The sequence below is a fragment of the Cetorhinus maximus genome, chromosome 19 (assembly GCF_964194155.1).
Source record: "Cetorhinus maximus chromosome 19, sCetMax3.hap1.1, whole genome shotgun sequence".
NCBI lineage: Eukaryota > Metazoa > Chordata > Chondrichthyes > Lamniformes > Cetorhinidae > Cetorhinus > Cetorhinus maximus.
In genome coordinates, this window is record NC_135897.1 from 59,441,295 (window position 1) to 59,457,172 (window position 15,878).

The 15,878-nt window shown below is 40.5% G+C and overlaps 1 protein-coding gene across 2 annotated transcripts in view; it reads right to left on the bottom strand.

Annotated features, from left to right (window-relative positions):
* tmem44 (transmembrane protein 44) overlaps positions 1 to 14,842 on the bottom strand; it is a 35,089-nt gene extending 20,247 nt beyond the window's left edge. The window contains exons 1-5 of one of the 2 annotated variants that reach the window (XM_078563893.1): positions 14,281 to 14,842; positions 10,292 to 10,418; positions 7,827 to 7,920; positions 3,039 to 3,190; positions 146 to 232 (exon numbers count right to left, since the gene is read on the bottom strand). In XM_078563893.1, the coding sequence (XP_078420019.1) occupies positions 146 to 232; positions 3,039 to 3,190; positions 7,827 to 7,920; positions 10,292 to 10,418; positions 14,281 to 14,468 (648 nt within the window). In that variant the 5' untranslated portion in view covers positions 14,469 to 14,842. The remainder of the gene's footprint in view (positions 1 to 145; positions 233 to 3,038; positions 3,191 to 7,826; positions 7,921 to 10,291; positions 10,419 to 14,280) is intronic. The other variant, XM_078563894.1, reaches the window with a different exon arrangement.
* Between the last annotated feature and the right edge of the window lie 1,036 nt (positions 14,843 to 15,878).

The window sequence follows — 15,878 nt, forward strand, 5'->3', positions numbered from 1 at the left end:
ATAACAGGACAAAAATCATCAGCAGCGCATTAGGAATAGTAAAGGTGCTGCTTCAAAACCAGAATTTTATGCAGAAATCCTATGATTATGAAAATGAGTAATTTCATAGGCATTTCTTATCACTCAGATTGATACTCCTACTTACTGCCTTTAAAATCAGTGGAAACCTTGATGTCCAGCCAATGAAAACGGCAATCACCCCCAGCACATAGCCAATGATTTCTGTGTTGTCCTATAAAAACAATTATAAAACTGAATCAATCAATAAACATTAGTTATATTCACAGATGAAGATCAAGCCACAACCAAACTTTAGTTAAATGTCTTAAGATTTGCCTCCTGCTAATGTTAAATGCAGAGAAACATCTTTCAGGAAATGACAAAAAGAAATGCAGCCATGTCTGTGAAAGGCTACTGATCTGTATAGAAGGTAAAGGTATATCCAATAATGAACAAAAAAGCATGCTTCTCATATTTATGAGTACCTAATATTAGATTCAGACTAAGCACGGTGAAGTTTGACAAAGAAAAGCGAGCTTACGTCTGTGAAGTTATCATAAATCCTGAAGGACTTACAGAAATCATGAGGGCATCAACATTGATATGATCTAGAAATAAATATAATCATTGCAGAGGAAATGTCACTTTTTCTACAATTGTTAGGGAAGGTAATTTTTTTTTTGTGCAAGAGTGCAGCCAGAGTGAACATTAACAGGGAGGTTGTCATAAAACTCCTGAAAACGAAGAGTCAAGGTCCAGGTGAATACATCTACAATAAGCAAATACCATAGATAGAACCAGTATGTGAAAATTTGTCTCAGGTATTTTATGTAGACTTTTGGAGTAATCCAGAATTTTGAGCTTATTGCTGGAGTTCCTTTTGTATTCAAGTTATGGACATGAAGATCTGACTTAAGGACAAGCAATTCTTGTTGATTCGTTCTCTTAATGGACAGAAACACTGCATACGCCTCTCCAGTGTTTAAGAAAGGACAACAGCATGAAATAAGTTATGTTCATTGAACCCTGCGGTCAGTCCATGCGTGACTGTATTGAATCAAGCAAGGAGAAATGAAAGTTACTTTTCTGTAACTTGCAAAGCCATCATGCTCACACAGGTTCTAAAAAAGTAATTCATTCAATCCTATCCTGCTGCTCTTTTCCCATGCCCTTATAAAATGCTTTTTATTTTAAAAATATTTATCCACTTGTTTTCTAAAAAAAAATATTTATGAGTGTTCCTTCCACCAATAAGGTATCCATGTCCTAAAACCCTCTGCAGAAAAAAAATTCTATTGCTCCTTCCCGTTATTCTTTTGGTGATTATTCTAAATACATGCCCTCTAGTGACAGCCAGGGGAAGCACTGTTTTCTGATTTACTTTATCAAAACATTCATAGTTGTGAACACTTAAAAACCTTGAAATTTGCTTATCTAGCTTAGCTGTCAAGACCAAAACTGGGCACAATATTCAACTGCAGTCTAATTTTCTCAGGTTAAACTGATTGACTGTTGCAAGAGAATACCCAATGAATCTTTTGGAGCGTCCATGCCTATGGACTATTACAAGTTGCTTCATCACACAGCTTTAGCACATGCTGGTTCTACTGCATATAGTGTCATTTACAACTGTGACCATTGCATGAACTTACATATTAGTTTGATGGACAGCTAAAATAGTTTAGCAAGTATTGAATACAAATGTTATTTATTCTTACAATTTATTAGTCAGCACAATGTTGCCTACTGCCCTTTCTATATAACATGCCCCCATTCACAACTGTTGTGAATTCTCAGTTCCCACATAGCAACTAGAACACCATTAACATAAACAATCAGGACTCAGGAATCAGAAGAACAAATGCTACATTTGCAGATGATATCAAATTAGAGAGGGTAGTTAATACAGAGAGGGACAACACACACAGGAAGACACAGAAGGGGTGTGCAATTGGCAAATTAACTTCAATATAAAAAAGTGAAAGGCAGTTCATTTTGTTAGGGAGAAGAGGAACAGAGGGATCTGAGGGTACAGACAAACATATCACAAAAAAAAGCAATGCAGGTGAATAAGGCCATTAAAAGAAAAACAAAAAAGCACTGTGGGTCATTTCTAGAGGAATTGAACTAAAAAGTTGAGAAGTTATATCAAACTTGTATAGAACTTTCTTTGGGCCACACAGGGACCAGTTCTGGTCTTCATTTCATAAAAAGGACATAGAGGCACTGGAGAAGGTGCAAAGGAGATTGACTAGAATGATACCAGAACCGAGAATTTATTCTGACTAGGAGAATTGAACATACTAGGGCTTTTTTCTCTATAAAAGAGTGAGGGGTGATATAATAGAGGTCTTTAAGATCATGATAGGGTAAACACTGAGAAGGTGTTTTCACTTGCTCATGAGACAAAACTAGGGGCCATAAATATAAGATAGTTACTAATAAATCAAATAGGGATTCAGGAAAAAATTCTTTACTCAGACAGTGGAACACTTTAACACAGGGAATCGTTGAATTTAAAGGGACGCTAGATAAACACATATGGGAGAAAGGTGTAAAGGGATACATTGGTGGGGTTAGATAAAGGAAGCTGAGTGACTTGTGTGGAGTATAAACACCAGTGTGCACGTGTTGGGCTGATGAATGACCTGTTGCTGTGCTGTGAAAACTTTGTAATAATTGGTACAGTTTCCTGGGAATCATTTTAATCAAATGAGAAAAGTAGGCTGAGACAGCAAATTAGGACATTCACACTGACATAGTAATAATGACGGATTTCAATCTTGTGAGATCAATGGAAAGCAAAACTCCCAAGCCTGGAATGATCAGATAATTTAATACCACCAAGTACAACAACTGAAGAAATTCAGTTGTACTTGCAAAGGCTGATGGACTTCATTCAGTTTGGAAACTGGAAAATCTTACAAGGCTGAAAGCACAAGGACTTAATTCAAACTTTCCTCTGAATCTGTAAACTGTCCAGATGGTTTACGTTTGGGTTAAATGAGCAGCTGGTGATTCACTCAGTATTATTTTACCTGAAGTAATGTGGTGAGCAGTTTCCTTCTTGGTCCACGAATATCCACTTCAGCAACAGGAGAAGCCCAGAAGTAGCAACTTGTGCCCATAGTGAAAGGTAAGCAAACCATGAACATGGCACTTCTTCTTTTATTTCTTTTTCTTAGCTCATCTGATTAAAGAATACAAAGTGTGACAAACTGGGAGATGTCCCTATACAATTACATTCCTTAGTATAAAATACAAAAGATATGCTTAATGTTGGGTGTTGTGCTTTATACTTACTGTGTTCTCTTGGGGCTCATTTTGATCGCCTGTGAGAGTTGGAAAGGAATTTCCCAAAAGTTTTTCCCTAAATTGGCCATTATGATTTTTGGCCACTCTCAGAAGATTATATTGCTGCTAGTGGGTGGGGAGCAGTGGGGGTAATGATGCTTAATTTGCAATCAAACTGCATGGGAAATTTTGACAGACCAGCTATATATTGTTGCCTACCAGGTTGTATACTCGCACATGGATATATGCATGGTTTGTGTATTATATAATTATATATAAAAGTTCATCATGATACTGAATGATTTGATGGGGTATAAAAGTTTCCCAACATGTTTCTCCCCTTGCTTATCAAAAGTAGGGAAACTCTTTATGAAAATGGTGGTTGCCCTGAAGTGATTTAAAATATGACTCTTGGTGTCCAATTAAAAATCAAACAGAAAGTGTTCCAATTTAAATTTTTCAGGACTTCAGCATTTCCCACAAAAATTTTACAACTTTCAAAACTTCTTCCTAATTTTCACATTTTCTAATGGCACATAGCATTCCAAGAAGAATGTTAAGTATACCCCACAACTATGCATTACGGGTAGAATAAAAGACTCTAGTTACCAATTTCTGGACAAATACAAAGAAAAGTACTAATTTACAATCATGGAAATGCATGTAATAAAATTTAACATTTTATAACTTCACAGAGTACACATCTACTACCTCAGAAATGTTGCATTCTAAAATAATAGGCTGTATAGAAGCTTCAACCTATATTATGAAACTGACCATTAACATCAAAATACCAGATTAATGGTGTATGCACCGATTGAAAATGATTTATGGAATGGCAATTACAAATGTGTAACTGACAAACCCTCCACATTAGACTCAAAGAATCCAACATTTTGAAGTTTACTTGATGAGTTTTTTTTTAAAAGAAACACATGCAATATTGGAGTGAATTTTGCAGTTAACATTCACCTCAGCCACTACATGTGGTAGTGAGTTCCACACTTGTACCACTCAAATAAAGAAGTTTCTCTTGAATTTTGTTTTGGATGTACTAGTGATTATCAAATCCAGCACCCCTAGAATTTGACTCCCTCACTATTGCAAACATCTCTCTTCAAACCTGTCAAACCCCTTATAAATTTAAAGGCCATTATTAAGTCACCTCTCAATTTTAACTTCTCTAAAGAAAATAGCCCCAGCCAGTTCAGTCTTGCCTTTTTTTTTTATTCGTTCATGGGATGTGGGTATTGCTGGCTCAGCCAGTATTTATTGCCCATCCCCAATTGCCCTTCTTCAGAAAGCATTTAAGAGTCAACCACATTGCTGTGGGTCTGGAGTCACATGTAGGCCAGACCAGGTAAGGACAGCAGATTTCCTTCCCTTATGGACATTGCTGAATCAGATGGGTTTTTATGACAATCGGCAATGGCTTCGCAGTCATCATTAGACTTTTAATTCCATATTTTTATTGGATTCAAATTCCACCATCTGCCGTGGTGTGATTCGAATCTGGGTCCCCAGAATATTACCCCTGGGTTTCCGGATAACCGGTGTAGTGACCATTGCTGGTATCACACTCGGGCTTCCGGGCGGGATTGGCCATGGATCCCCAGACAGAGGCAAATGGGGGAAGGATGGGGTTTAAGGGGAGGGAGTCACCAATGAGGTGGGCAGGAGGGGATTCACAAGGGCAGTGGCATGGTTCTCAGCAGCTCCCACCCCACCACCCCCATCTCCCCAATGACAAGTCCTACAATCAGGCATAAGATGCCCAAAAACAAGCTACCCCCTGGTAGACCACTGGCAAACCTGATAAGGTTTGCTGGCAGCCTCCCAGGATGGCAAGTTCCCCCAACCGCCCATCATTGAATATCAGTGGTGGCAGGATGAGGCCCTTAAGTGGCTACTCTAGCCCTCACTTGGCCTCTGGGCAGGAAGGTGCCCATCCCGCACCCTCCCGCCTAATCAAACAACCCCCTGTCTCTGAATTCACCTCCAGAGGGTCCATTAAATTCTGCCTTTAGACTTTCTTGATCTCTCTGCAACCTTTAACATGTCAACCATACTCCTCCAATGCCTCTCTTCTATGGGACTCAATGGGACTGTCCCAGCTTGGATCCACTCTTACCTAACCATGCACAAACAGAAAACCTCCCAAAATAGCATATCTTCCCAGCCCTCGACTGGCATCCCTAAAGTCATCAAAAATAATCCTTGGGCCCCTCTTCCTCCTATACTCGCTGTTCTTCAATGACATCATGCAAAGACAAGATACTAAGTTCCACATGTATACTGATTAAGTTACCTCTCCATTACCTCTCTTAGCTTCTCCACTACCTGCATTGTCAGCCTGCTTATCTCACATCCAGTCCTGAATGAGTTAAAACATCCTCCAATTAAACATCAGAAGGACTGAAACCATTGTCTTTGCAGCCCTTCCCTAACAAACACCATTATCTTGCCACCAATTCCATTCTCCTCTCCAGCCTCTGTCTCAGGCTGAACGACCTCACATCCTATTTGACCCCAGGCTTTGATTCTGACCTTATATCCTCTCCATCATAAAGATCACCTATTTCCACCTCCAACACATCACCTATCTCTAGCTCAACACATCTGCTAGTGAAAGCCTCATCCATGTTCCTCCCACTCCAGACTCAACTATTCCAAACTTCTTCTCTCTCCTCCTTACCTATGTAATCTCCTTTATCCCTACATTCCTGAGAACTCTATGTTACTCCAACAACGGCCTCTAAGTATTCTCTACTCCCTTCACCTCACCTTTGGCAGCTGTGATTTCAGCTGTCTGGGCCCAAAGCTCTGGATTTTCCTTCCTAAACCTCTCCAGCTCTCCCTCTCCCTTTCAGACCCTCCTTAAAACCCTATCTCTGACAAAATTTCCAGCTACTCATCCTAATACCATTTTCTTTGGCTTGGTATCAGTTTTGGTCCTATCACACTTCTATGAAGCACCTTGGCATGTTTTCCCATATTAAAAGTTCTCTACAAATCTGAACTTCAACGTATGATGCACAAATTCAAAATTTACCGACGGCACAAAATAGGCAGCGTGATTTTATTGTATGTGACTTCAGGAGGAGATGAACAGGTTTGTAGATTGGCCAGATAGATGTCAGATAAAATTTCATGGGCGGAATATTTTCCCGGTGGGATCTTACGGTCCTGCTGAATTCAATGGACTTTTGAATGGCTTGCCACATTTTAAGGCTGAGACCATAAAATTCCACCCTAAATGTTGAAATGTGAGGAGATATATTTTGGGAGAAAGAATAAAGAGTTATAAAAGATGGTAAAACTTTAAATAGTAGGAAAGACACTGAAAACTTCAGATATACAAAGCTGGAGGACAAGTTATAAAAAGAGCAATAAAGGATTCGAGGTTCTATCAATTGGACCATGAGCAGAAGTTGGTAACCTTTCCAAATGATTGGTTATGCAGCATTTACAATACTGCTTCCAAACATTGAGTACTTTAGTTGAAGAAGGATTCTGAGACCATAGAGGTGTCGAAAAAATTCCTTAAGATGACGGGAAAGATCAGAGAAAATAGGGCTATTTCAGCACAGCACATAAGCTTAAGAGGAGTTCAAATGGAGATATTTGAAACTATGGCCTATTGGTGTGCGGGCACATGCCCAACACAGTGGAATGTAATATGATGTGCGTCCCGTCATCGCTCACTCACATGATATTTTGTTCGGTGGGCGTGTGCTGGAGTCGGCTCCACGTCCGCCGATAATTGAAAGGCCTATTAAGGACATTAAGGGCCTAATTAACTTGAAATTTACACTGCCCGTCCAACCTAGTGGTTAGTGAGTAGGCGAAAAGGCCAAGCAGCCTTTACAGTTTTTAGGAAGCCTCACCCACGAGCAGGATGAAGTTTCCTAAAGCTAACACTAAAACCTTTATTTTGACGTGACACCATTTTATGCGACACAGACACATGAGGGGACATGTTTCATTCAATTTTTATTGTATTTATTCATTTTTTTTTTTTAAAAGCGCTTCAATCTCCCTAAGGCAGCTCCATGCTGCAGGGAGATCGATGCATCTTAACTGTGCCCGAGTCCCAGCTCTCCCTCCTCCCCCCCGTCTGCAGAGGCAGTGCTGTGTACTGCCGCTCGCGTTCCACGCTGGGCAGGCTTTAATTGGTCCACCCGCGTGAAATCATGGTGTGGAGCTGATCACGGGTGGCAGTCGGCTCCCTGGCTGCTCCCGCCGAGCCCGCCCAACGAGGGCAAAATTCAGACCTATGAAGAATTTGGAGAAGAGGCAGGAAAATGGGACAGGGTATGTAGCTCTCTCAGAGAGCCAGTGGGGATGGGCTAAATGAACCTTTTTGTGTTCTATGATATACAGATAACTAGAAGGAAAAGCTATAATCACCAACACTTTACTGATAAACAGATAGAAATTTCTATCAAAGCAGGATAATTTTTTTTAAATTACATATGACTACTCAATAATACCGGCAACGTAATGCTTTTTTGGCCTAGCATTGTTTCTACCTGTTGTTGATCTGGATCTTGAACCACACACAGGAAACAGGATTAATACAAAATGGAGAATATCCACTGCTGCCATATAAGCTGCTGTAAAAGCCTGGAAATAGAAAAAAAAATGAGAATCTTTTTCTTCAAGTGGTTCTTACTGTTGATTTCCATCCAAAAACAAAATGTCATAAGCTTTGTGAGCGATGGAACCATGTGAAGTGACCAGTGTAGTTTTGAAAGCGTGCTTAATGGTAAAACCTTTCCAATTTTGTTTAGCTAACCCTTTAAAGACATTTTTGCCATCGGAGCAGAAAATGGACACTGAGATTCCCTACATTTCAGTGTGACATCAATTAGAACTAGAGGGTCAGAATACTGAAAACAGAGCTATGGTTACTCAGGCCAAATTTAGCATTATTAACCTGAAAAATAAAATTATATTCTGAATTTTGTAACAACATTGTTTCAGCACTGGGTTAGCATCAAAGCTTTACTGTCTGTCACTTACAAAATGATTATTTTTCTAAGCCTGCAGGTCACAACAGATAAAAGTTGTTTAGGTAAACTAAGCAAAGAATGAGATAATAAAGATTTGGGTCTAAGATATTTCCTTTATGTAAAAATATTTTCATTAGAATCAGGGTTCAAAAAGTAAGAATGATTTTTCAGTACTTGACTGTGCGTCACCAGTCCAGGGACTTGTTCCCATTACAGACAATCAACATTTTAAAAAATCCTCCAGTTTTAATGCCAGCAACGCAAAAGTCACATCTTCTACTGCTTTTATTAGCAACTAAGGCCTCGTGCGCTTCATTCTACGTCCAGTGGTATCCTTCCACAACAAGCTGAGCTCCCTATCCAGATTTAAGAAGTGACCAATACCACTCTCTTTCATTGCCTTAACCTATCCAAGACTACAGCTAACAGTCTAATACATGTTTTCATCATTATGGGATTCTACTCCTCCAACACTCTTCCCCTACAAAGAACTCATTCAAGATGTAGTGATCCGCTCCCCCACCTGCAAAAATCCCCCACTCCAATCACACATCATTATCAAGCTCCACTGGCTCCCCATGCCCAAGCAAGCTAATTTTAAGATCCTCATCCTCATTTTTAAATCTATCCACTGCTTTATTCTACCCTAACTCAGCAACTGTCTCTACACTGCTCTAACATCACGTCATCATCATTCTGTCCCACCATCAATAATTGCTCCTTCAGCCACTACACTGCTGCCTTCTCCAAATCTCTCAGAAGCCTTGCAAAAACATTTATCTACAATTGTGCTTTTGTTCCTCTGCCCCCGCAACTTGGCATCAACATTGTTTCTCATCATGCGAGATATTCCAAGATATCTTTGTGGTGGAAACAGAGCCCTTATAGGTTCAAAGAGGAAAATTTCTGCATCATGTAAATGACTTTAGATAGCCATTTTAGTTGAAAAACTTTGGAAAGGGTTACTAACATCTTGTACTTTTTTTAAGAAAAAAGACTTTGCCTCATGCAAGTGAAATATTTTACTGCTTGCTATTTGTATTCTATTTGTGTAATTGTCATATGCAAATAAATGTAAATAAATTATAAATAAGTTTTAGCCCAGGTTCAACATTCTGACAGGATAGTATTACCACCTACTCAAGTGGATAGGAGAATATGGCAGACAGCATACATGAAATCTGGCATGCAATAGCTTTATAAAAGTACAATTGTGCTTGTGGCATGCTATCCTATCACTTCCGAACATAACAGGCAGATTCTTATTCTTGGTAGACACAGATCATCTTATGGAGACTGTCTTTTTGCTGAAAACTCAAGTTTGGTGGTGCAAGAAAGTCCAAAATTGTACACTTTCCATACACAAGGATTAGAGAAACACAAGTTGTTATAGATGCATTGTACATTACAACATTAAATTACACTTAGTAACCTAAATTCAAAACAAACATTGTAGCAATGCATGGTTTCTCAATGACTAAGTAAAAAACACTGAATGTTAGGCAATGTTTACTTAAGATGACTAATAGGAGTATAAGGCACTTGAACCAATCATTTCTGTACTTCACTATCCAAAATATTTCAACAGAACAAATCCCAGAGCTGGGACGTTCTAAAGAGGAAATGAGTAAAATTTAGATAACAAGATGGCTCAGGAAAACTCAACTAATCTACAGAACCAGGAGAAAGCCCACAATGAGGAGGAAACAATTGAATAGATGAAGTAGTAATAAAGATCCATAAAAAACTAGATTTCAAATAGCAAACAGAGCTGAAATAAAATCAGACAGAGCTGGTGCAAAATCAGAAAAAGAAAGGAAATAACAATAAAGTGAAGCTGATTCTGGAGAAATTGGGAAACAAGGCCCTCTGAGAAACTAGCAAGGTAAAAGTTGGTGTCAGAGCCAAAGGGAGATTTTGAGTCCTGGTAATAAGAAACCAATTGCAGTAAAATGAGATTCAGTGAAACCATAACCACTAACCTGAATACTCAGTTGTTTTGCTAGAAGTGCCCCAAACATGTTGCATATATTCCCCAGAAAAGCATAGATGGTACATGGCAAAGATTCTTCTCGCCAACCTCTCCATTTGCAGCGAAAATAAAAGAGCCTAAAAACAAAAGCGAACAAAGGAAATGTTGAATACAACAGCTCTGATATTTCGGATTTCCAGAGATTAAGGGCTGAATTGTGACTCCCAAAAATAGGCTGATTGTCATATCAGAGGTTGAAATGCAAAAAATCTGGATCAGGATCCAAACCTGTATCAAACCTGCTCACTTCCAGTCTTAAGAGAAGTGGGATGAGGGGTGGGCGATCAATCTGCTCACACGACACAGGTCATTCATTTAAATAATAGAGTGAAGGCAGGGAGTTTCATTGCAACAGGTTTCCCAGGCTCAGCGAAAAAGGATGAATCCGTGAGTTAAATGCTTTTAAGGCACTACTAGTGGGTCAGGAGGTGCAGGAGTGTTTTCTCCAGATCCAACCAAGTACCCAGTAAACAGCATCCCTACAATCTGTCAGCTCCCCCAGCTCTATTACTGGACCACCAACCCCCGCCCTCCCACTGTGATCAGGACCCTCCGAACTCCACCATGCATATGTACACGCAACCCTCCCGCCCACCCACCCCCACCGTCCTCCCCCCGCCCCCACCGTCCTCCCCCCCCCCCCAACCGTCCTCTCCCCACCCCCCCCCCACCGTCCTCCCCCCCCCCACCCCCGCCCCCCACCCCCCCCACCGTCCCCCCCCCCCACCCCCCACCGTCCTTCCCCCCCCCCCACCGTCCCCCCCCCCACCCCCCACCGTCCTCCCCCCCCCACCGTCCTCCCCCCCCCCCACCGTCCTCCCCCCTCCACCGTCCTCCCCCCCCACCTGCTTGTTCTTTGGCCCTATGAAGCTGGTTTCCTGTGTAAAGAGCTCCAACCTGTCCTGCAGAGGCAGGAACCCCAGAAGTAAAAAAAAAAGCAGACCTGCAGTTAAATACTGCAGCTCATTTGGGAAACCCGTCCTTTTGGGTTTCCTGATCTTACAACAGCCCTTCCTGCACAGAACTCACCTCCAGGCTAGAATCAGGCCTTAGATTCAGAAATAAAATCGGAAAGATTCATCATGAAAAGTAAGAAATCTGTAAGTCTTTAAACCAACCCTTTTAAAACATGCATGTGTCCCACATACACAAATAACTTGACAATTCCCATGAGGTTTTTGGGAATTTGAGGTTAAACACACGTCATGGTAACTCAGATTACAATCAGAATTCCCTCGAAAAATTCCTTCTGATTTATCCATGAGCATTAAACAGAGTTAACTACCCTGGTCAGCCCCCTAGTTCACATTTAGTTCTACAGCTAAATGAAATTTGATTGTGCAGAACTTAAAAACATGGGTGTGTTACAGGATATCCTGGTAAAAAACAATGAAATTTTGACAAACTTTTTCTTGCCATAGGACAGAAGACAACTGTCATTTAGTATATGCATGATGATAACATAACACAACCATAATTTTTTTTATACTTTAAAAAAGCTCTTTCCCTCATGATGTGAAGTTTCCTGGAAAAGATATGAATGAATAACAGCAGCAATGACAGGAACATCGGCAACATTAACAATATAAACTTGAATGGCAAAATTCAGATGATGAGCTCCACTTATGCCGGACCTGGATGTCAGGATTAATGGGTCATTCAAAACAAAAATCAGAAATGTGCTGTTCAGAGTTACTATCTTTGCTTACATAACAGCAATAATTGCACTTCAGAAGCAATGAATTAATTGGCTCTGCAGCACTTTGGGACATTTAGGGACAAGCACTACGTAATTCTTCTTCATTTAATTTATATGTCGCTTTTCACCTCAAAATGTCTCACAAAATCTTTAAGCCCAGTATAAGTGGCTGCCATTCTGTGCAAGTAGCACCCCTCAAGTGACATGAATGACTGGCTCCTTTTATGGCTGGTTTATGTGAGGGAAAATGTTGGTTTGGCACCAGAGTATTCTCATATTTTCAAATACTTTGCAAGGATCTTTAACCTGCTGATAGACTTCAGATTATGAGGTTATTGTGAATTTATCCACTTTGTTGCAGTTGTAGAGAGCAACAGAAGAAAAGAATATAGGATATAGGCTGATAAGTTTTAATGAGATTGCTTTGGTAGGAAGAATAAAAAAGCAGAATATTATTTAAATGGAGAGGAAGACCACAGAACACTGTGGTACAGAGGAATTTGGGTGCCCTCATACATGACTCATAAAAAGTTAGCATGCAGATACAGCATGTACTAGGAAGACAACTGAAATGTTGGCCTTAATTGTAAGGGGGATGGAGTATTAAATAGAGAAGCCTTGTTACAACTATACAGGGTGTTGGTGAGACCACACCTACAGTACTGTGTACAGTTTTGGTCTCTTACTTAAGGAGGCATTTCGTTGCATTGGAGGGAGTTCAGAGAAGGTTCACTGGGCTGATTCCTAGGATGAAAGGACCATCTTATGAGGAAAGGTTGAGCAGTTTGAGCCTATACTCTTTGGAGTTTAGAAGAATGAGAGGTGATTTTATTGAAACATATTTCTGAGGAGGCTTGACTGGGGAGATGTTGAGAGGATGTTTCCCCTCGAGAACGAATCAAAAACCAGGGGGCAGTTTCAGGATAAGGGGTCACCCATTAAAATGGAGCCAAGGAGGAATATCTTCTCTCAGAGGCTTGTTAATCTTTGGAATTCTTCACCCTAGAAAGCAGTGAGGCTGGGTCATTGAATATATTCAAGGCTGAGTTAGACAGATTTTTGATCAGCAAGGGAGCCAAGAATTATGGGGGCAGGCAGGAAATTTGAGACCACAATCAGGTTTGTGAAATTCAGGAATAAAGTTGGAACTGTCAAAATAAGAATGGAATTATATAGTATATTATGTGCTCAGAATGCCCAACAAGAGTTTTACAATCTATTGATTATTTGTAGTCACTGTTATGTTGCAGGGAAATGTAGGTGATCTATAGACAATAGGTCTTACAAACAGCAAATTAATAAAATAATCAGAAATCTGTTTTTGTTCATTTTTAATTGAAAAATATTCACCTGGTTACCAGGAGATCTATTTGCACATCAATTAGTGCCGTGTGATTTTTTTAAACTTGAATATACACGAGGCCTCGGTTTAGCATCTCATCTGAAAGATGCACCCAGGGACAGGCTAGCTTGTCCAAAACGGCATGGCATTATTTGGGATTCTCACAGGGGAAAAAAGAAGGCATTGGAAAACATTCTTTCAAGCACTCAGGAAAATTCCCGATTTCCCACTTGCTCAGTCTGTCCGTACTTCCAATAATGTAGCACTCCCTCAGTAATGTAGGTATCGGCAAGTCTACAATGGGGCTTGATGCACAACCTTTCAGAAAGGAAAAAAAACTCCTTATTTGAAATAAAAAGAGAAAGTGTTGGAAATACATAGCAGGTAAAGCTCACCCACTTCATACAGGATCCCTGCTTACCTTGACAGATCTGCCATGTGCTTCCACCATTATTTGTTTCTAATATCAAAATGTTTGACCTACGACTGATTGTTGACTTTTCCAGAATATAAACAGAAACAAAAAAAGGTGCTTGGGGTCAATGAAGCCCCTCCCTCCAGTTCCCCATCTTTCCCAGTCTCGCATCCGATTCATTTTGAACGGCTCTGAAATTTGTGCCTCTCTGTTCTGGCTAGTGGACATGCAGACATTTATCACCTCTTGTTTAAAAGCTCTTCTTTCCACCCTTAACATATAGTCAGCCATCAGCCCATTGCACTGAGCTACACACGGCAGCTCCATTTCTCACCCAGTATTGAGTGCTCTTACAGCAATAATATTCCGGCTCCCCTCCCTCACCCTGGAGATGGAGGTAGGTGATTTCAGAAAATTCTCCCTCCCTGTTTATTTGGTGGAGGTGGGCCTCTAATTCAGAAATAAAACATTAGTAACACTTACATAAAGTGGGCGATTGCCCAAAGCAGCAGTGATAAGAGCCAGAGCGCAAAGGAAACGCAAACTTTCTCCTGCACGAAGCAGTTTATCCAGTAATTCCAGTTCCAGAAGGAAGATGAACCAGTCGGAGTCTCACTGCCCCGAGTTGTTCCTTCAGAGAGACTCTGATTAGTGTCGGCTGCAGATGTCATTCCGACCACACGGAATTCCTTCACACTTTGCTTAGAAAGTCACTAACACCAACATCTCGGGTTTTCTTATTCACGACACCTTCATTAATCTGCCTTCAAAATAAAGTCAACCTCTGGGCATCGGACCCTCCCGGTCAATGTAAAATGGGCTAATCTAGTTCAAATGTGGGCTCCAAATTGGCATCCGAGTGGTTTAATTCGCAGTTCTCTCTCGGTAAAAAAGAGCCAGGAAAGTTTCAGGCTCCGCTGCCGGCTCTTCCTGCTTTGTCATTTGGAGACGTGACGACTCTGAGCTTCCTTCAAGGCCAATTGTGGGAGCGCAGGCTCAGTAGCGAGGACTCGGCACAGTATCCTCGCCTTTCTCACTGTGGACTACCTTTTCTACTGGAAACGTGCAAGTTCCGTGAACAAAGCAGGCGCCTTTTCAAAGCTCTTAAAGGCGCAGTGTCCTCCCAGAAATACTCCTCCAAGCTTGAAACTTGCAGTTTTCCCAACTTTGTTTCTCGAAGGCAGTCAAACTGCGCAAAGACCTTCCTGCGCTTCACCTAAGAGACTAATTCATGTTATTCCAAGTACCGGGAACAAGTATTTTGAAGTAAAAGTAACGAATAAGAATCAGTATAATCGAGCACAGGAGACCATTCGGCCTACATTTCGAAAGCTGTATCAATTACTCCCAAAATGTTTTCCTTTACAAATGTTTATCTAATTGTCTTTTCAAAGTTATTGAATCTGCAACAACCGAGCAGCACATTCTAAATCTTAACAACACATTGCAGATCATCTCTGCTTCTTTGCCAATTACCTTAAATCTGGTTACTTGATCTTCTTGTCACTGGAAATGGGTTCGCCTTACTTATTACATCAAAGCCCTTTAAGATTTTGAAAATTTGCATCAAATCTCTTCTTAACCTTTTCTACTCTGAGGAAAACAACCCGTTTCTCTGGTCACTTCACATAACTGAAGTCTTTCATCCCTGAAATAAAAACAGAAAATGGTGGAAAATCTCAGCAGTTCTAAAGAAGAGTCGTCATTCGGACTCGAAACGTTAGCTCTGTTTCCCTGAAAAAGAGTAATTCAGACTCCAAATATCAACTCTGTTTCTCTCTCCACAGATGCTGTCAGACCTGCTGAATTTTTCCAGCATCTCGTTTTTAGTTCAGATTTCCCTTTCATCCCTGATATCATTCTAGGATATCTGAGTCCTTGATATCCAAACTAAAGTGTGTTGCCCAGAGTATGCTGGCTGGGGGCTAATTAATGTTTTATTACTATTTGGCATAACTTCCTCGCTTTTGTACTCTATGCCTCTATTTATAAAGCCAAGGATTCCATATGCCTTTTTAACAGCCTTCTCAACTTGTCCTGCCACCTGCAGGGGGACCCCCTTAAAATTGTACTAATTTATA